Source organism: Hippoglossus stenolepis, chromosome 1, assembly GCF_022539355.2.
Source record: "Hippoglossus stenolepis isolate QCI-W04-F060 chromosome 1, HSTE1.2, whole genome shotgun sequence".
NCBI classification, from domain to species: Eukaryota; Metazoa; Chordata; class Actinopteri; order Pleuronectiformes; family Pleuronectidae; genus Hippoglossus; species Hippoglossus stenolepis.
In genome coordinates, this window is record NC_061483.1 from 25203710 (window position 1) to 25224617 (window position 20908).

Consider the following 20908-nt stretch of genomic DNA (forward strand, 5'->3'; position numbering starts at 1 on the left):
CCTGCTGTTCCCGCAAATTTTTTTTGGGGGGGTGGTTGAGGGGGTAGCTCTCACCACCTCCCACCTCCACCCTCACAGATGCAGACTGAGTGTTTCACATCAGCCATGATCACTCCAGCTCAACTTGTGCATCTCATGCAGACTCACATCAGGGCTTGCATTGGACATCCAGCTACCCAGGGTTTGGGTGAGTACGGTTTCTCTCCTCTTGAACTTGTCAATTTATCCAACATGCTTCATGCCAAGGCACATTCTTTTTGTTGCAAGTTGTGTTTGCAATGTTCACCTGTGCATACGTTTTACATCTTTTGGCATCTCCTGTTGCTGCCATGTTGCACTGTTTCTTTTAAATGATCTGGTCTGTGTTTATATAGTGCTTTTCTAGTTTTGTTTACCACTCAAAGCACTTTACAGCACAGTTTAATGCCGATTAGGAGTTCAGTATCTTGCCCAAGGACACTTGGGTCGGCAGATGGGGAAGACTTTCACACTGGCGAAACAACAAAAGATTTATCGTTGAATGTTCACACATGATGTATTAATGCAGAGCAGACACAGTATCTTCTGTGAAAAGCAGGTTTGTGATGCTGCTTGTGAAAACCAATGATCAATCAAGATCAATGGCCCCCAAAACTAACATAAAGCATTCAGCTGTTGCCTCTTTTTCTGCATTACTCCTCTCTCAGCTCCACCACTTTGAATTGCAAAGAAAACCCTTCATATAACAAGACTAGTTACCACATTTGCAAATGTGTGCAAAAAGTAAACAGCACCTATACAACACAGATGTAAAATCCTTTTTGTTTTAAGAGGAAATGTTTTTTTACGCTGTAAAGTCCCAGTTTGACTTCTTGGCTCATGTTTGGTTATATTCATCGCCTGCCAATATCCAGCATAGGCTGCACTGGTTGTAAACTCTGCAGTTCCTCCAGCTGGCTGGAGCTCATCAGTGCTGTGTGGAGCTGAGACCACAGAGCTGATTACAGGTTACACAGGTCCACGTGCAGGTAGAATGATAGAGTAGTAGATGCAAAAGTGTGGGTGTGTGTTTGTGTGTGTGTGTGGTGTAGTTTACCTTCTTTCCTTTTTTAGAGCAGATTAACTTTATTGAGCCTGTACAGAAAAGTTTGTTGAAATAGGAAAGGAAAACTTTAGTGTAAGAAGAGAGTGATGATGTACATAGTCTGTGTGTCATGCTGGTGATGTATTTCTCCATACTGGCCAGACTAAGCTTTATTTCAGGACTTACCAGATGTCGTCAGTTTAAAACAATATTTATTCTTCTGCTAACTAGTCCTATTTTAATTTATAAAGAAAAAAAACACACAAGTTGCATTAATCCTTTAATAATTTCAAATCCAGTGTATGACACCTTGCATGGCTTTTGAACACTAATACGCATTACTTGCAGGGAAGTGGAGAAGAGAGTGTGTTAAAATCACACCACGAAACAGGGGCGGTCACATGGCTCTTTTGTTGGAGCTTTTTACTCCATGAAAATATGTGACTTTGGGCTCCCAAGATAAACATTCCCACTCACAAGATTATCTCCCTCTGCTGGCACAGAGAAAGTACCAGTGATTTCTTTGGCTGGTATTACTTATTAACTTGGCCTAACTACATATGTGGATAATTAGAACCATTTATCCAACAGACTGATTATTTTCCACTATTTTCCTATTACTCACTCTTTTCACAAGCTGACTCTACAACAATTATTTTCTAACCTTTAGTCAGCCATGAGGAAAAGAATTGCTCTGATCTGTTACAGTAAGCTCAAGATTGTGTAAAACCAAACCCCAGTTACTGAAACACTGTTGGTGAGCTGGACTGGAGAACTCACTAAGGCACTGATTCAACGCTCGGCCACACACTGGATATCCAATGCACAGGACCGGCACAGCAGTTTGATCAAGCCCATGAGGCAATTCATAAATACAAAAAATTCCCATGAGAGCAATTACTTTTTTATGTGACAAAAAAAAAGAACGGAAAACAGCTAGTCGACTAACATGGCTTCCAGCCTGGTCCCTTCTGTCTGTGTGCCTGTTAGGTCATGGTCAGGGTGTAGCTGTTACTTGTCATCATTGATGTGCATCATAAATGTTTTTCTTTTGTTCGTTTAAAAAAGAAAATTACATTTTATTATATTATTTATTATTTCCAAAAGTGTACAATAGCCATGATCAATAGGTAAACAGCTTACAAGTTTACAAGCTTACAAGTACACTAAGTCATTCATATCCCCCATCCCCTTCTTGTCCCATGCACCCAGGTACACAAGAAAGAAAAAAGTTATTCATGATAACAATAATGATAAATAAACAATAAAAACAAACAAAAAATAACAGGAGGGACACAAATATGCATAACTGCAAATTGCAATAATGAGTCTATAGTTTATGGTGTACGTTCCATAGAAGCTCCTGATAAAAGAAAATGTCCTTGTCCTTGTCCGTGATTCATCAACTCTAGAAAAGTTTTCCAAGTAAAAGAATAATGTTGACCAAAGGTCTTGAAAGATATATCCACGGTTTTATTTCTCCAGAGTTAATCTCTCTAATGGTAAAAATTCAGATATTTGTTCTAAAAACTGCTTAATGGTTGAAGAAGATACATTTTCATGCATTTCTTTGCTTAATACGCTATCGTAATCAAAAATCTGCATTTTTTTCTGATCTAAATGGAGACCAGGCATCACATTTATTAAATATAAACAGAGTTTTAAATCAAATTCTTTCCCCGAAACTGATTTAGTTAACGAGTGAATTGAACTCGAAAAGGTCACAGTGCCAAAATTGATGCATAAATGTTCCTTCTATAGTTTTAGATCTAGGACAAGTTGTTAATTGTCTTTGGAAATTCTTCCTTGATTGTGTTACTTGTGAATGAGAAATGCGTTATTTCACATATGCTTAGCCAAATATTTTCATCCATCCCTTAATCTTTTACCCAAATCTTTAATAAGGGTTGGAAAGATGAATGACCTCCTTAGATAGAATGTCATAAAATTCACAGGTTTTGCTTTTAGTTGTCAACAAGGAAACTAATATTTTTTCTACTTCAAATAATTCTGAAACTCAACTTCTTTTCTTTGATGAGCAAACGTACAACTTTTAAAATTTGTAAATATTTCAAGAAATCTGTCTTTGGAATAGCAATTCTGTTCTTAAGTCAGTGAATGATTTTAGTTGCATATTTGTATGAAACAAATCTGTTTATTGTTTTATACCCAAGTCTCTCCATTAACATATATTGATTAATTTTAAATATTTGTTTAGATCAGGATTGTGATGGATAGGAGAGGAGAGTAAATAGAAATACAAGCGGTAATACCAAGTTTTTCAGTACAATCCTTCCATGCTTACAGTGTATTAATAACAGTGCAATATTGATGTTATTCAAATGTTTTATAAAGATAAGACAGTCCAAAGGTAAGGGGTTAATCTAGTTGGCTTCCATCTGAACCCACAGGGAGTTCTGTCTCTCCAGCTGACCAATAGTAATGCTGAAAATTGGGGAGATCAAGATGGATTCTGGCTTCACGAGGTACAATAGACTAATCCTGTTTTTTTGTATTACCACAAATGAATTTAGAGATGTCTTTGTTGATACAGAATGTTGAACTTTCAAAGAGAAATGCTCTAGAATTAATTGTACAGTTGAAGTAAAAGACAGACTTAGTTTGTGCTTAGTTTACAGGGATGTGCTTGTAGTGTTGAAAAAGGGAAACATGCATCTAAACTGGCGGATTTCGATGGATAAATACTCTTGGATGAAGTTAACGCTTGTGATGGAAATTCATCTTGAGACTGGAGTTGCCTTTGAGTCTTTTTAATAGTAAGCTCTGCAGAGGTTACACAACAGGCACTGGTGCTCAAAGTGGAACTGGCCGCAAGTTCACAAAAGCCAGAACTTATACAAAGAGGCCTTTCATAAGAAATAATATGAAAAAATAAAAGACATGAAATCATCATCTGTGTCTCTCTGCTGTGTCAGTCCGTCCGCTGTACCAGTTGGAAGAAAACATCACCAAATAAGGGCATACACCCTGTTTATCAAGGTCATAGCAGTGAGACACTGCCAAATAAGGGTTAGCAGTTTTCAATTTCTGGCCTGCAATGAAACAACAGATATAAAAAAGATATCCCAAGTAATTTTTGTGTTTGATAACAGGGTGTTGCAAATCATGCATGCTGTAGCAAGAGCAGAAGGAATGGATAACTCTGCAAGGGCAAAATGATAATTGACAACTGAAATTGCTGGTGAGTTTGCAAAAACTCCTCGAGGAATTTGTTGAGAGGTTTCAGCACATGAAAAGTAAACAAAAGGATTTGAACATATCTGCTAAGTTGTTCATGTGGAACCTGATGTGACCGACTTCACTGTGGCTGCAAAGCAACTTCAAGCTCAAAGCTACTTACAACAATCTCTCTGATATATAAAGTTTACGACCTCAGGATTGTCCCATTCTGAGGAGACGCACTGAAATTTGCAACTCCGTTTGGAACAAACTACTGTCAATTGACACTTGGAAAGAATCGGTTCCACTTAAGACCGACAGATACAAATCTGGAAAACCAACTGTCAGTACAGCATCATCATCACCATCTGACATCAATTAACCCACCAAAGAGAAGCAGTTCCAGTCATCGCATTAGCATGATGTACTGTATGTGTTCAATGATTAAGTATGGCCCACAAAATGTTTTAAATGGACCAGCATTAGCTATAAGTAAATGTTTGTGATAATGTCCCAGTTACAAAAAGTAACTGGGACAAACGAAAAGTATCTATTTTCTTTATTTTTGGTGTTTTGGTAACGTTATTTCACAAAACATAATCCTACTATAATGTCGAAAAACTCAACTATCAGCTTTTTAATTTGACTAGGTGTGTTTAAAAAAAATTTTAATCAAATATCTTTAGTATTAAATCATTCATTGATTATATTGATTTCAACATGCATATCACTCCTTAAACAATTTTCAGACAATTATAGTTTGACTGCAAATTACTTTTAGTGAGGATTATTAATATCATATAGACTGTGTAGTTTCTCTGACAATTCTTGTATTGGGTGTATAATAATTGGCCTTAAAAGTAGTTACAACTTTCCTACAGTTTCAGGGTGTCCAGCCTGAAAACATTTAACAATTTTTTCTGCATCCTGCCCTCGTGGGAGAGAGCGGTGCATAGTAGCAGTAATTAAAAAAGTTATTGTAGTTGTTATTTGGTGTGTAAGTGTACACAGGGCATAACTAGAGCATTACAACTTCCTAACCATAGACTTAAGATGTTTTCATCCTTTAGGCACAGACGGCTGAGAGAATGTTTTGTGTTATGAAGAGATCCATGGATGTCTTCGCCTGTGTGGTCCTGGTCTGCAGAGACTTTAATCAGATCATTTCCAGATGTCGTCTTACCTGTGGGTTGTGAAGTTCACATGGCAATAACTGTGGATGATCTCTTTTATGTGTGAAAAGGACTGAAGGACTCATCAATCTTTTTAGCCCCATATCATTCTTCAAATACATAAATCAATAAAATGGGATTAAGGGTGTTTTATCACTGTCTACAAAAACAAATGTATAGATTCTGTTCCTGTAACAAATGAAACCTTATTTTCGGCTGTAGCCTCCCACTAGTTTGAGGAAGTCAAAGTGAGGATTTTGTTTGACAAATGAGACCAGTAACATGGTATCATGCTATCCAATGTCTTTTGATCTGGTTTTGCTTCTATGATGTAAACTTTAAGTTACATGAGGACGTTTTTGAGGAAAGCTTTGTTGGTTCAAATCTTTGACTTTCAACTTCTCAATAATGTAGTTTCTTTTATTAAGAATATATTCCAGGATTCCTGGGTATAAACCAAGTACAGGCACCACAGATTATTCAAGATAGGATTTCATTTTACGTGTACACTTCATCAGTTACCTATGGTCATTGGGCGTTCAGGGTTTTGCCCAGGCGATGCAGTTGTGGTTGATAAAGCCCCAGCTTGACTCCAGGTAGCGTTATCTCACCCTCAGCTCTTTTCTCCTGATCTACAGTCGTCTTGAAGATGTTTTTGCTGCCTCAGTGATTATAACTTAAATGGCCTTCGCTTACTGGTACCTGTGATGTCCAGCATCTTGTAGTCCCTGCTGAAGGACTTATCAACAAAGCCTCTGCACATTCAACAACAGTTTCTGTAGCATTTTTCCTCTGGGTCAGCAAACATTACACTTTTACTCTCATTGGCCTGCTCATTCTGTTCCTCCAAGGTAACGGTGACTTCTAAGAGAAAGATCGGTGTAGAGACTTCCGAGATCAGCACCATGTCTGGCCGTAGCTTTGTTGTGGCCGCCTTTTGTGTGAACTCCCCAGATCGACTTACAGCTCCCAGTCTCGTGATGTTGGCTTTTACCCAGCGCTGACAAAAGCAATATTCTTTTTCACTTGGAGTTGGCTAATCCAACTGCAGATTGTGGTGTCCACTATGGCCTTCAAGACTTTTAAACAACAGAAGAAGAAAATGTTGGATGGGTTTGGTAGAACCATAAAAACTAGATAAAGAAATGTATTAGATGGGATTAATAGATGTCATTTTATTGTATTATAAACAGAGTCCATTTTCAGATGCAAACATGGTCTGTTTCCTCCCTGGACATTTGTTGATAGAAAGTCATCCTGACAAAGTCCTGACAATTGCTCAAATAACTGATTATTATTAAAAAATAGATGACTCACAGAGAAGAGTTAATTACAAAGTACAATTAAAAATGTTGCTGTAGGAAGTAAACTATAATTATCATAGAATTGGACAGACCAATAATAACAAAGGAGAATAAAGCAATAATACCATAATAAGCCTGAGCATGAGAAAAGAAAAAGCAATAACAGAATTGACTTGAGCTTTTGACTTCATATTCTAGATTCAACTTTGATCCTTCAAACTAAAGGTACTGCAGTAAAAACAAAAACAAAAACACATCTATCCTGTTTTGTACTAAGAAGAGAAATAAGCAAAGATAATGTGCAGAATTTACTTGGCGTGAGAGCACATTCCTCATACTGTTTCCTCAATGGAAATACTGTATATATATATATTTTTTTTTTTTTTCTCTACAGGACTTGGATTGTATTCTACAAGCAGCAACTGGTTTGCTGAGTTAAGCATATAAGACAAGAGAAAACATATGCTGGCTCTGTCCAAGGGAAATGAAATACCCTCGTCAACAAGCTGTATCCCTCAGTGAGACCACAACTTGATGTTGTAATACTTACACAAGGTTTTGGAACAGTTGAAACAAAGGTGACATAACATGTTTTGGTTTTCTTTTCAGAATGCTTTGAAACTTAGGGTGACTCTTGAAGCACTATCTCTGACGCCGCTAATACTTACAGCCAATGCATTAACCAAGTGTCCCAAACTGAGTTCACATTCTCTGCTTTACACTGTTTTATAGTCTTACACACTACAATTTACAGTATAACTGTCAACATGGATCTCTGCATTGCTGCACTGTTTTGTCAAGTGCCTCATTGACACATGTGAAAGCACTTTTAGATTTCTTAATATTGTAGCGTCCCCACCTCACAGACGACACGGAACTTCTTCTCTTATTTGTAACTTTATTAAAGTTAACCCGAACATGTCACACGTCTTGTTCTTAACTCCGATACCCTTAACAACAACTTCGTCTTCTTCACCCCTGACCCGCTAACAAACCAGCCAATGAGAGCCTGTCATCCCACACAACCCCACAGCCATTGGTCTAGAACTGTCACATGCCCCACCCCGACCTGTTCACTGACCCTCAGGACATCTCAGAACTTATTTAACAGTGAACATAAGTCATAACGACCACATAGCAGTCAAACAGAACATAATCCTAACTACCTGTCCATTACAATATAAATAGGCCCTAGGTAAACATTTGCTTTGACAACAATGAAAGCCAATATTGGACAGAGAGAAATAGAGGATGAGGAGTTGAAGAAGTAAGAGGAGGAGGAGAATAGCATTTCTAAAAGAGGCTGGAAGAGGCTTGTGGAGACATGGAACAGGCCTGGATACAGAACTGCAAGTGGTAGATCCACACACGCTGCATCGTGGACAAAGAAAATATGGTTAGACCAAGACAGAAGGTGAGATCTAGCCTAGTATTTAGTTAGTTTTCTGTTACTTCCACAATAACCTCTTGGGTTCCTGAGCCTGTGCCCTACAGGCCCTTTTGGTAATCCATCCATAGCTACATTATGATATGACCAGTAGCTTATTGTGAACGCAAGATAGATGTTCCTCAGCATCTATCAGCAAATCCACATCTACAACAGTCTGTTTGCTAACTTTAGTGACAATTTTTTTCACCTGATATTCTCTAGTTTGATGTAAGATTTTGTGATTACTGTGTAGAGTTTTGCAAAAATAGCCAATAGTTTAAAAGATAATGCTGAAGCAATATGAAAATCTGTAATGACAGAGTTTTTGAGCTCCTGTTTTTTTTATTTTGTTGCCGTCAGACAAAGCCAAGCTCGCTGATCCCCCCCCTGGTTGCTGTGCTTGGCTGAACTGGCAGGACACATTCTTGCTAAATCCAACACACTCAGGGGTTGACCATTTACAGCATTGTTTGTACAGTCATTAACAGATTATACCAAAATGGGTATAAATAAATACATATCAATTTCTGATGAAACTTGTTGGAAATGATGCAGTATGGGTCTGGGAGGAACAAATAAAATCTGGTGCAGATCCAAATCAGGGGGGTGGATCCAGGATTTTTTTTTTTTACTCACATTTTGAATACGGTGTTTTTTAACACTTTCACCATTTTCCCAGGGAATAATTCATGGATCACATTTAGGTAACTGATATGTATGGAGTTGTGCTCTCTGCTGAGTGCCATTCTAGTTCGGTTTTTACACTGTCCACTATCTATTTTCTTTACACAATTCAGTCCACCTCTAGCAGGAATAGGAGAAATAACAACTGGCAACTCAACACCACTGACCAGTGAGAATTTCCCATGTAATGTATTTACTGATGTGAAATGATATTGTAGTTGGAATACACAGTAATAATGAAACTAAAATACCAGTTTTGATCAATGCAGCACTTTTGCTTGATTTTTACAAATCTGACAACCGCTGAGTTGCAAACTAATTGACCTGTGCATTCCCATGTTTCCATTTCTCCTTAGGTGTTATGAAAATGTGTTTTCTGCCATGTTAATAGTTCAACGATTAACTGAGGAGGGAAGAGACCTGCTGTGCTGGACAAACACAGACTGAGACCCCTCACTGTCCTGCTCTCACCTGCTGAATCAGACATGGGGAAAGTCTACTACGTCAGTAAAAATGTGGGCCTTGCAATGCTTGTATTAGCGTTCTGTGCGCTGGCCACAATTACAGCTTTGTCCATTGCTTATAACAAGGAAAGAGCCAAGAATCATAGCAGACCTGGAGGTGGAGCGACAGACAACACCAGCATGCCTACACCCCCGACTACACCCTTCACCCCAAAGGAGCCCTGGGACCACTACAGACTTCCAGACTCCCTGGTTCCTGTCTCTTACAATGTGACCCTGTGGCCACGGCTGGAGCCCAATGCAGACGGCCTGTACATCTTCACTGGACGCTCAGCGGTGTACTTCAAATGTGTGAAGGAAACGGACCACATCATCATCCATTCCAATAAGCTGAACCTCACTGGGCAACAAGCTACGCTGGGTGGCCTGGGTGATGTCACTGCGCCCACTGTACAGAAGACTTGGTTTGTGGTGAAGACAGAGTTTCTGGTTCTTCAGCTGCACCGCAGACTATCTGCAGGAGCGACCTATGTACTTCACACTGAATTTCAGGGAGAGCTGGCGGACGACCTGGAGGGCTTCTACAGGAGTGAATACGTTGAGGATGGTGTGAAGAGGTAAGCAATGACACAGCAAAGCCGAGTGGTGCACCATTTTTCTTATCTTGACAGGGACTACGTTTACATGGAGACCGAATTTCAGACTATTGACCTCATTCAGAAGAACATCATTTTGTTCATGATGTTTACAGGAGAATATTCCATTCATATTTCAGTTCACATGTTACAGAACATAGTCTTATGAACATAGATTATGACTCATGTCAATGCGTCCACTAGGCTATTACGTTTGACATTATTCCACTAGTTTTAAAACCCCAACCTGCAAAAGTTTTATGTACAATGCTACTGTATAACATTTTCTTTCTAATTTTGCAAAAGCTATGACTTTTCCATCTGGTTTAGACCCAGCTCATGTGTAATAAAGTAGTTGGTAACTGCAATATGTCAATGGCGCAAATACTGTAAAAACTTCAATAAGACATTTCAACACTTATATGTCTACATAATGCGACTAAGGACAGAATACCTCACGTGTCGTAATTCCATTATGACCCTTATCCTTATGAGAAATGCTGTTTACATGACAGTGTCTTCTTAAGACTATTGGCTTGATCTGGTTCATATAGGAATATCTGTGTTCATGCAAACATAGTCAGGGAGACTTTATTTTCATTGTTCCAATGTTCCTCCTAGTGGGTCAATGTTTGATTGAAACATTTTGCAGAGTTGTTGCTACCTCGCAGATGCAAGCAACGTACGCCAGGAAAACCTTCCCTTGCTTTGACGAGCCAGCCATGAAAGCTGTCTTCAATGTCACGATCATTCACGACCGAAGCAAAGTGGCTCTGTCCAACGGCATGGAAATTGGTTCGTTTTAGAAATGAAAACAACTTTTGTCTTTTTCTTACATCTTAATTCTCTGGGGTGAGCACAAAAGAAATGTGTAAAATCACATAAGAACCGAAAAACCTGCTAAAAATGATGTATTTTAAGTAACTGCAATGTAAAGACCACAAATGGGAACAGCTAGAGTAATGATTTTCTGAGCAAAACATGTGTTAGTTAATGTGTGAGACAGTGTCATTGTAAATAATTAATAACATGGACAACAGATACTGTTAATACTAACAGAGTGTCAAAGTCTGACTCGTCCTCTTTCTATACAGATGCTGCAGACTCTGTCATCGATGGCATTCCTGTCAGAGTAACTACATTTGAGCCCACAGAGAGAATGTCCACGTATCTGCTGGCATTTATCGTCAGTGACTTTGTCAGCATTCAGTCAAACCTAAACAACAATCTGCTGGTAAGAAATGTTGTATTAGTATATCAGAGTTGTTCATAGCTTAATTTTCATTGAGATGTATACATGTAAATGCATACATACAATAAGAATTTTCAATCCTAGGACACCAGAAGTACAAAAAAACAATCTTATGAAAGAAGGAAAAGGTCAACAGTCACATCATCCATCTTACTGTATCTCCCTGTGACTGCAGAAGAAAATTAACAGCCTTATAAGAGGAGATTTTCTCTTATTTTGATCCGTTGTGTGTTTAAAAATCTTTGCAGATCCGAATCTGGGCTCGGAAAACAGCCATAGATGACGGGCAGGGAGACTACGCTCTCAATGTAACAGGGCCAATCCTTCAGTTCTATGAGCACTACTACAACGCTTCATATCCACTCTCCAAGTCAGGCAGGTCAACTCAGCACCAACATGCTGCAGCAACGCATATTAGCATGCAAACATTTTTAATAAGCACTGAACATAGAGTATGTCTATGTCATACACAAAAATCTGTGTTTTGTGTGTTACACAGTACATTACATGGAAAGTGTTACTCCTCTAGCCCTGAGAAAGGAATGTTGTACTTAGTTTATTTCCATATTTCACAAGACAAGACAAGTGAACAAGACTTTGGTTTGGACAAAAAATTATCACAAATCATCCAATATCATCCAGTCTGGACCAAATAGATGGGCAGTCAGTTTGACCAACCAACCAACCACCCACCCACCTACCAACCAACCAACCAACCAACCAATAACAGACCCACTAACCAATCAACATGGCCAAAAGCAAAAACAAAGACAACACAACATAAATGTTACATAAATATTCCGTACTCACATTTAGTTTTTTCACCAACACTGTCGAATACGTCTTGTTGAATGTTGGACAAACAAGCAAGTGAAAAGTTGTTGAATCAAACACAGATTGTTGGATCAGATGTAGGAAATAGATCATAGCTGGGTGTACTGTGTATTGTAGTTTAGGTCCATTTCTATCACACAATTCATCTTTGAATTTCTGATGTACTCATTCTTTCTAGATCAGATAGCTCTGCCCGACTTCAATGCTGGAGCCATGGAGAACTGGGGTCTGGTCACATACAGGGAGACGGCTTTGCTCTATGACCCCATCGTATCCTCCACTGGAAACAAAGAGAGAATTACAACTGTCATCGCCCATGAACTTGCCCACATGGTAGGCCATCACATTACCGCCAAATGGTTGTCTTCACAGTTTTCATAAGCAGGAGAAAAAAACACAGTAAGTTGAGATATACATTAATCAGCATCCTTCTCATTCCGCTCTGTCACCACTCTAATGAATAACACAGAAATGTTAAAAATAAATTTTAAGCCAGAGTACTCAACCTGCCTTTGCCAAAGAAAAGAGGACAGATCACCACCTGGGGACAAATTAACCCTGCCTTCCTGTAGATGTATTTAAAACCTGCCATCATAAGAGATGTGAAAAATAAACCGCTCTAGGTTTTATATTTCTTGGGATGAAACTTTGGCGCCGATGTTTGCCAAAAGCTTTAATTCATTGTCACAAACCAAGGTTACCTGAGGGGTAACTGGTTAGTGTGGCTTTATGTCTTTTCTTCATCTCTTTATCTCTGTAAAGTGCGTTTTTTTGTTTGTTTGTTAGTGGTTTGGCAACCTGGTGACACTGCGATGGTGGAATGACCTGTGGTTGAACGAGGGCTTTGCATCGTACGTAGAATACTTGGGTGCCAACCATGCTGAGCCCACCTGGAATATGGTGAGACAGGGAGCCTTGTGACCACTTCACACATCAACAAACTCACAGATATATTTTGGTTAAAACACCTGCACTAACTCACCTCTCTGCTTGACTGCAGAAAGACCAGATCATTCTATCTGACGTGCACAAGGTTTTCGAAGTGGACGCCCTCGCCTCCTCTCACCCGCTGTCCCGCCGAGAAGATGAGGTCAATGACCCTCCGCAGATCAGCGAGATGTTTAACACCATCTCCTACAGCAAGGTCTGCTCCTCTGATGGGAATTTATACAGAATTCAGAAAGGATACAGAAAGGATTTATTACAATTTTGCCTCTCCAGATTTTTCTCAAAAGGGAGCCCTGTGTTTGAAACTCTCAAAATGTGCTCGCGTTTAAGTCACGCAAACCAAATGTTTTAATAGTTGCTTTGGGTTGAACTTCACTGTTATGAGAAAGTCAAGCCAACCAAGGTCTTGTGGTTTCTGTGTTTGTTGTTTTCAGGGAGCGGCGGTGCTGAGGATGCTGTCAGAGTTTCTCACAGAGCCTGTGTTTGCCAGAGGACTCAGTGTGAGAATTAACCCTGTTACACAACCTCAAAACCTAATTATAACTGCCACTCTCTGTCTGTGGTGGTGAGAGAGTTTCGTCTGGAAAATCGAATAAAATTCGTTCTCATTTCCCCTTTGAATAATTGACTGGCTGTTTGTTTTTTCTCCCCCCAGTCTTACCTGAACACATTTGCCTTCAGCAACACGGTGTATACAGACCTATGGGACCATCTCCAAAAGGTCGGTTCTGCTAAAAAAAAGACGTGTTATGCTTAGTTTTACTTGGAAATTAGTGTTTCTTCTGAATCCTTGCTGCCCTCTGTTTGTTCTCAGGCAGTTGACAACACACCAGGTATTCATATTCCATACCCTGTCCATGACATCATGAACCGCTGGACCCTCCAGATGGGCTTTCCAGTAGTCACTATTGACACCCGGACAGGAAGTATCACTCAGAAACACTTCCTGTTGGATCCAGAATCTGTAGTGGAGAGGCCCTCTCAGTTCAAGTAGGAATCAGTTTCACCTTATTCTGTAGGTTCCATGTAGACGATAGATGATGAGATTGATCATTAAATGCATTATCCTCCATTTGGATACATTTCTACTTCAATCACTCCAGTTTTAAAAACAAATTTAATTGCTGTGTCTTGGATTTATAATATCATAAATCACCAAGTGTTCACAAGAGTTGGCAGCCATGCTAGCAGCTTGTGGCAATCCATGAAATATGTGAAGGAATATAGGGAAAGGTATACAGACAGACCAATGAACAAACCAACATTGATATCCCTAGAGCATATGCCGCTAACACAGCTACAATAAATAAATAATTTTTCACTTTTCATACTGTCTTACTGTCTTTACCTATGCTTCTGTCCAGTTATACATGGTATGTCCCCATTAAATGGATGAAGACAGGAGTGGAGCAGCAACAGTACTGGCTTCTTCAGAAGACAGGTACATTTACCTCTTCTACATTTGACTGGCAGTGTGGAACATTCTACCCAGTGGGGGGTGGACAGGGGCAACATGGGCAGCACAGGGCAAATGCACCAAAAAGTAAAAAAAGTCAAATTGAATGGTTCCATTCCCGGTAGTGGTTTTCTATCCCTCATGGGCACTTCATGTAAATGATACAATGTCACAGTGGATCAATTCATCTTGCTGAAATGGGGAATGTGAGGATAGGTTGACCTCACATCTCGCCACTGAAAGCTTGATGAAGGGAGAACGGGGGAGCAGGGGAATCTAGCACACCTTGTTTTGTGCAGTATCCTACTGATGCAATAAGTACAACCAGTCACTCTATGAAATACTAACAATTGTACCACAATTAATTCATAAAACTGTGAATATGCAGTTGCAATACAGATACATTTTTGCATTTCTTCTGGGTTGTGTGTGAAGTATTTAAGAGAAACATAAAACCAGTCAGCACACCAACAAGGGGAACTGGTGGAGGCTAAAGGCGGCTTCACCCACCACTGGTTCTACCTGATTGGTGGTCTCAATCACTGGGCAATGTGTTAACTGAACATTTTGAGTCTTTAGCCTCTCTTCCTTTTATATTTTGGACCAGACACCAACAGTCTGATGAGGGTGTCAGGAAATGACTGGGTGCTGGCAAACACCAACGTATCTGGATACTTCAGGGTGAACTATGATCTTGACAACTGGGATCGTCTTCTGGCCTTGCTCAGCACCAACCACCAGGTGACGCACATTTGCATTTGAATATATTTGCTACATTGTAGTAACAGTTTTGCTTGTGCCTTATGTCTATTCTCAGGTCTCTTTGAATTCATTCTTAATATTACATGTTCTTAAACTTGTATCCGAGAAACCAATGAATCTGTTTTTTTGGAAACTGTAGACACTATGACTGATGAGTAAAGAATAAAACATCGTTATCACACAGCAGAATTACTGAATGGTTATTTGTGTGTGTCATTTCTTTTAGGCTTTATCAATCATCAACAGAGCACAGATCATAGATGATGCCTTCAACCTAGCAAGGTAAAGAAAAGTATTTAATGAGTTGAACATTCCAGACATCGTGTGTCAGCAAATTATCAGAATAATTGTACTCCTTTGTGCAGAGCTAAAATAGTAAGTACAACATTAGCCCTGACAACTACCAAATACCTGCACAAGGAGAGAGACTACATCCCCTGGGAGTCAGCTCTAGGAAACCTCAACTACTACATCCTCATGTTTGATCGCACTGAGGTCTACGGAGCTTTACAGGTTTGTACTGCTTTGCCATGAACAGTAAAACAAATAGCTCTGATACCAATAAAAGTTTGTAAAAGCAAAGTGTAAAACTATTGTTGATGTATTGCTAGGCGTACCTCAAGAAGCAAATACAGCCACTTTTTGAGCACTTCAAGACAACAACAGCTAACTGGACCAAAATACCAACAGGCCACACTGACCAGTAAGATTTCTTAAAGCAAACAAAAAACTAATGACTGAACATATTGTGATATGATGTAACTTATTGTGTATCATTGATCAATTGCAGTTTTCCCAGTTTTCTAAATCGTCTTCCTCCTCAGGTACAATCAGATCAATGCCATCGGGGTGGCCTGCAGTATGGGTGTGGGGGAATGTAGAGAGTTGATCAAAAGATGGTACAGAGAGTGGATGGCGAATCCAAGTCACAACCCGTGAGTACAGAGCAGTGTAGGTCAGTTCTTACATCTTTTCACATTTCATTATCACACAAATCACGGCGACCTGTGTAGTTGGTGTTAGTGTTAACAGTGGAACAGCTGAGCGAACGTTAACTACAGGCAGCTAGCAATACACCACCAACTCCACAACTTCTACCTCATCTCTTCCTCCATGTTTAACAGGATCCATCCCAACTTGAAAAGCACAGTTTACTGCAGTGCCATAGCTTTCGGTGGCGTGGAAGAGTGGGACTTTGCCTGGACCATGTTCAAGAACTCTACAATGGCCTCTGAAGCTTCCAGGCTGAGGGCAGCCATGAGCTGCTCCAAAGCACCTTGGCTTTTGAACAGGTATAGGCTACATTCAATTGTGGCTATAGTTTATTGTGTTTGTGGGTGACACACTTGTCTTAACGTTTACCTTTCAATTGAAAAACAATGAACAGTTAAGTTTTTTTTTATCTATCCTTTGGAACCATAGTTGCAGTCATTTACCATACTTTTCGAAAAAGGTGAAACACTGATCAAAATTCAGTTTAAAAAAAAGACAACCTCATTTTGACAAAAGTTTAACTTGGATCTTTTCTGTAGAAAGATTAAGAGTGAAACAACAGCTGTGTCCCAGTTCTGGGGCTGCATCCTTCGCAGGACTCAGTCTACAAAGGCCACAAAAGCCAAACTGAATCTGGCCCACAGAGCTCACATTACTGAGGAGCTTATTGATTTGAGCAAGGGTCTGTTAGTTCAATTAGTTCAACAATACATTTTTTATATCAGAATCTACCACTCACATCTGTCTGTTGACTTTCATGCATTCATCAGAACAAGGGCTTGGCAATAAAAAATATTAATTATTAGTGCAATAAAACATTTTTATCCATTGCAAAATTGTCGTTATATATCGATATAATGCTTATACATTGAGCACATTGAGGAGATATAACAAATAATGAATCTTCCTCAGATTTATAAAATGTTTTGCTTTTTGTCAAGTGTTTGTCATTCTTTGTTCATGAAGAAGTGTTTAAAACCTCAACCTTCACTCAGGAGCAAAAATTTGTTTTTAAATTTAAAAGAAAAAATAATGTGACATTTAACAAGATAATGACCAATGTCGACTGATATGAATTTTTTACTGTTTGGCCATATCACCCAGCCCTCATTTGACTTGACTATAGCTGCTTTCAGACATGCACTGAACTCCGCAGATCCTCCGTATTTTCCCCGGAGGAGGTGCATGTGTGAACGGAAACGTCCAAGTGAGAGGCTTCGGATTACCTGAATACTTTCTCTGCCTGACCCCTGGTATAAAGTCCATACAAGTCAGGAGAATCCAATAAGAGAACAAAGTGGGGGATCCGTGCTGAATTCACAGCGAGTGGGTGGGGTGATAACGCTTCTTATGGGAGATTGACGCAAATATGAAAAAACTAAGAGAAAAACAATATCTCACGGTGAAAAAGTGGTGTCATACATGTAGACGACACAGACGAAGATGTCAAGAGAGTTTGTGGTGATAAGAGCCGACACCAGTGTCTGTGTGTTGTCAAGATTTGAAAAATCAATTAATATGTCGCTTCCTGCCTCTGTCTGAATAATGCAGAGGATTTATTGCTGTTGCATAATCAATTCTCCAGACTTTGCTCGCCGGTCATGTCTGAAAACAGCTTATTTTAAGATTGTGGTGTCATCCTTTTTACAAATGTGCAAAATATTGAAAGATTTTCAGCAAATCTTTCTTCTGACATAAATATTATATATTTTTAAAATTATTAAAATATATATATTTTCTTCTGCAATATTTGGTTGAGCCAGGTATCTGGAATACAGCCTGGACCCGACTAAGATCCGCAAGCAGGACGCCACCTCCACCATTCAGTACATCTCACAAAATGTTGTGGGAATGCCTCTGGCCTGGAACTTCATCAGAGCTAAATGGAGCTACATTTACCAGCAGTAAGTGCTCGTTCCTCAGAGGAGGGTTCTCTGGAAAAGAATACAGAGTGAATGAAAATGTTCACCAAGGTGAAGAACATGATTTCCTGTTGCTGATCGCCATCATTACTTCATCTTTTATAGTGATTAGCGTCCTTCTCTGTGTTGTAGGTATGGAAGAGGATCATTTTCCTTCTCTAGTCTTATCAATGGAATCACAAGGAGATTCTCCACAGAATTCGAGCTCCAGGAGGTTTGCAGCCCACACACTTCACTGGGGATATTTAGTCTTAAAGAAAGACAGCAAATGCATAAATTCTGTTTATGTGTTTTTCTTCTTGTCTCTGTCTCTGCAGCTGAAGAAATTTAAAGAGGACAACCTCCATGTTGGTTTTGGCTCAGCCACCTTGGCCCTGGAGCAGGCCATTGAAAAGACCACAGCCAACATCAGATGGGTGACAGAGAACAAAGCCCACGTGCTGCGGTGGTTTACTGACGAGTCCAAGTGAGAAGACTTGATAAGTCCAAACTACATTTAGTCTTGTTGAATTTACTGTCAGGGATATGTAATACTAATGGTAAAAATCATCAGGAACAACAAAGGACCAGTCCCTTCTCTCTTGTGACGTTCAAATTTAAGACAACTGGTTCGACAGTACGTCAGTGTACAACAGATTCCGTGCAAAGTAACAGGCATAAGATGACTTGACTACATGATTCATTGTATGTATCATAGTGGTGAACGAATACATTGAACTGTCATCTCTGGTTGTCCTTTGACTCTATTAACAGTTATTTCTACTTTCAAAAATGCTTTAATCGGTTTTTTTTCTTTTCTTCATACTTCACTTTATAAGTTCTTGCTTACTACAGTGTATTGAATCCATTTAAACCACAAACATGAGCCATGGATCTGTGTGTAGAACACCAGAGCAGCTTCAGTGATCACTGACACTGATCCCACATGAGACCATGATGAGTAACTGTAATCATGGAGGAAGTTTAACTGCCTGACCATGCAAACGTTTTACTTCATTTCAGAGTGACTGTGTGTTGGTGTATACCTCAAAGTTTTCTTTTCTCTGCTTTTTTCCTCTGGTAAATTAGCATTTCCTGAGGCTCCCTCCATGTTTAGTCTCTAAACTGGGTATCTTTACATTGAGAATCGTTTTGCACTTGATATTGTAAAAAGTGAACTTACTGAATAAAATACCCTGATTTCTATTATGTTTGTCCTTTTTCCTCAAACTTGAATTATTGTGCTATGTACTACTTGACGATATATACATGTACAACTAAAAGCAGTGGTGGAGAATGTTCTCATACAGTTTATTTAAGTAAAAGTACAAATAAATAGACAAAAACCTGCTGAAGTAAAATAAAAATACCTGCTCTGATTAGATCAGACATCTAGATCTTTATAGTATTTACTTTAGAAAAAAAAAATCTAAACATGTATTGCAATGCTTTGTAAAAATGTAGTGAAGAAGTAAGTACAGATATTTGCAGATATTTGCAGATATGCAGTGGAGTAAAAGTACAGATGTATTTACTTAACTACTGTAATGAAGTAAATATATTTCAGCATGATCCCACCACTGCCAAAAAGTGAATTTAGCTCCCACCTATTATTGATATCCTATCACAAGGTTCAGTCTATCAGCTAAATGTTACCTAGAAATTCTCACCAAGTATTTCTAAAGAGTTGATTTTATGTCAGAGTACAGTGTGGGTGTGGTCTTCTCCACTGAGCACCAGAGGTTAGGATACAACATTATAGCATAGGTCAATTCATAAGTGGGAGCATTTCAATAGGGGCTCAGCTCTCCCTGTCTGAATGGGGTCCTCACTCCGCCTGTACATACCTATAGGCCTTTAGACCAAATGTAGCTGGACAAAAATGATATAAAATGGATATAGCACGTTCTTTTAACACTAGTCTTTGGCTAAAGAAGGAGCCAAAAGAGAGATGAAACAGTTAGTTTAGAAGGACCTGATGTCTCCATGTTCTTCCCCAGACACTAATAGGAGTCACTGGTCTTTCTGTGATGAGACCAGAAGCTCACAGTCTGTGTGTAACACTCGGAGGTGGAGGTGGTTTTTGAAAAGGGAAACAGTTAAAGTCCTACATTGACCAGTTTCTTACTTTAGCTCATATATTTGCAGGAGTTATCTCCTATGGAAGATTACATCACATCTTCCAATTCAGGACATGAGGAGCAAAGTTAAGCACAGAGGAGAAACAGTTGGAAACTCATGTTGTGACAATGACACTTCAAGGTGATATAATGAGTTGATTCAAGGTTTTGCTGAATTTGAATTGTAAATGGGTACTCCACTGATTTCACATGTCAAAGTCAAATTGGATGTCGTCTGTGGCTTTTCCTGTGTCACATCTGAGACAGTTACTCAAGTGACACTATCTGGGTTTTCCTGCTTAAAGAATGGGCATAGAGACGATCATCAGGGATATTCTAATGACAGAAACTATCAAGTTTGAAGGTGAAGTTTCCAATGTTTTGGGGACTTTTGGAGATTGTGGCCATTTTTACATCATCGGATAATCCCTTCTTAATGTAAGAGTTGGAATCACTTTAACATCACAGCAGGCAATTGAACAGCTAAGGATTAACACATTTCCACCAAAGAAGTAGATCATATTTGAATCCACTTTATGGTAAACCTTTCTGCCTAATGTGCAAGGCTTTATTCTTACATTTCAAGACCTCAAATGTCCAGCACAGTTTCACTTCCCCTTACTTTTATCAGTCAGAAAACCAGATCAGCGAAAATAAAAACAAATTGACTCAGGCCTATCGTTTCTTGAGAAAAAGAGTCAGCATTTGAGT

At 39.2% G+C, this 20908-nt stretch overlaps 1 protein-coding gene across 8 annotated transcripts; it reads left to right on the forward strand.

The window, feature by feature from the left end:
* The first annotated feature begins 36 nt into the window (after positions 1–36).
* On the forward strand, positions 37–19283 carry LOC118104979 (aminopeptidase N). 8 transcript variants are annotated; one of them, XM_035152357.2, is made up of 23 exons: positions 41–187; positions 7114–7297; positions 9189–9335; positions 9423–9913; positions 10584–10726; positions 11026–11165; positions 11432–11558; positions 12196–12350; positions 12804–12917; positions 13018–13161; positions 13400–13465; positions 13621–13686; positions 13780–13955; positions 14330–14406; positions 15029–15162; positions 15410–15465; positions 15549–15696; positions 15795–15886; positions 16008–16118; positions 16308–16475; positions 17940–18080; positions 18231–18312; positions 18416–19283. In XM_035152357.2, the coding sequence occupies exons 3-23, from the start codon at positions 9318–9320 to the stop codon at positions 18566–18568; spliced, it is 2802 nt and encodes a 933-aa protein (XP_035008248.1). In that variant the 5' UTR covers positions 41–187; positions 7114–7297; positions 9189–9317; the 3' UTR covers positions 18569–19283. The 8 variants fall into 8 exon arrangements, with proteins under 8 accessions (XP_035008263.1, XP_035008255.1, XP_035008248.1 ...); XM_035152348.2 differs by adding an exon at positions 7329–8133 and having other exon boundaries at positions 7114–7237; positions 9189–9913; XM_035152329.2 differs by adding an exon at positions 3475–3549 and having other exon boundaries at positions 42–187; positions 9189–9913.
* Positions 19284–20908: the final 1625 nt, after the last annotated feature.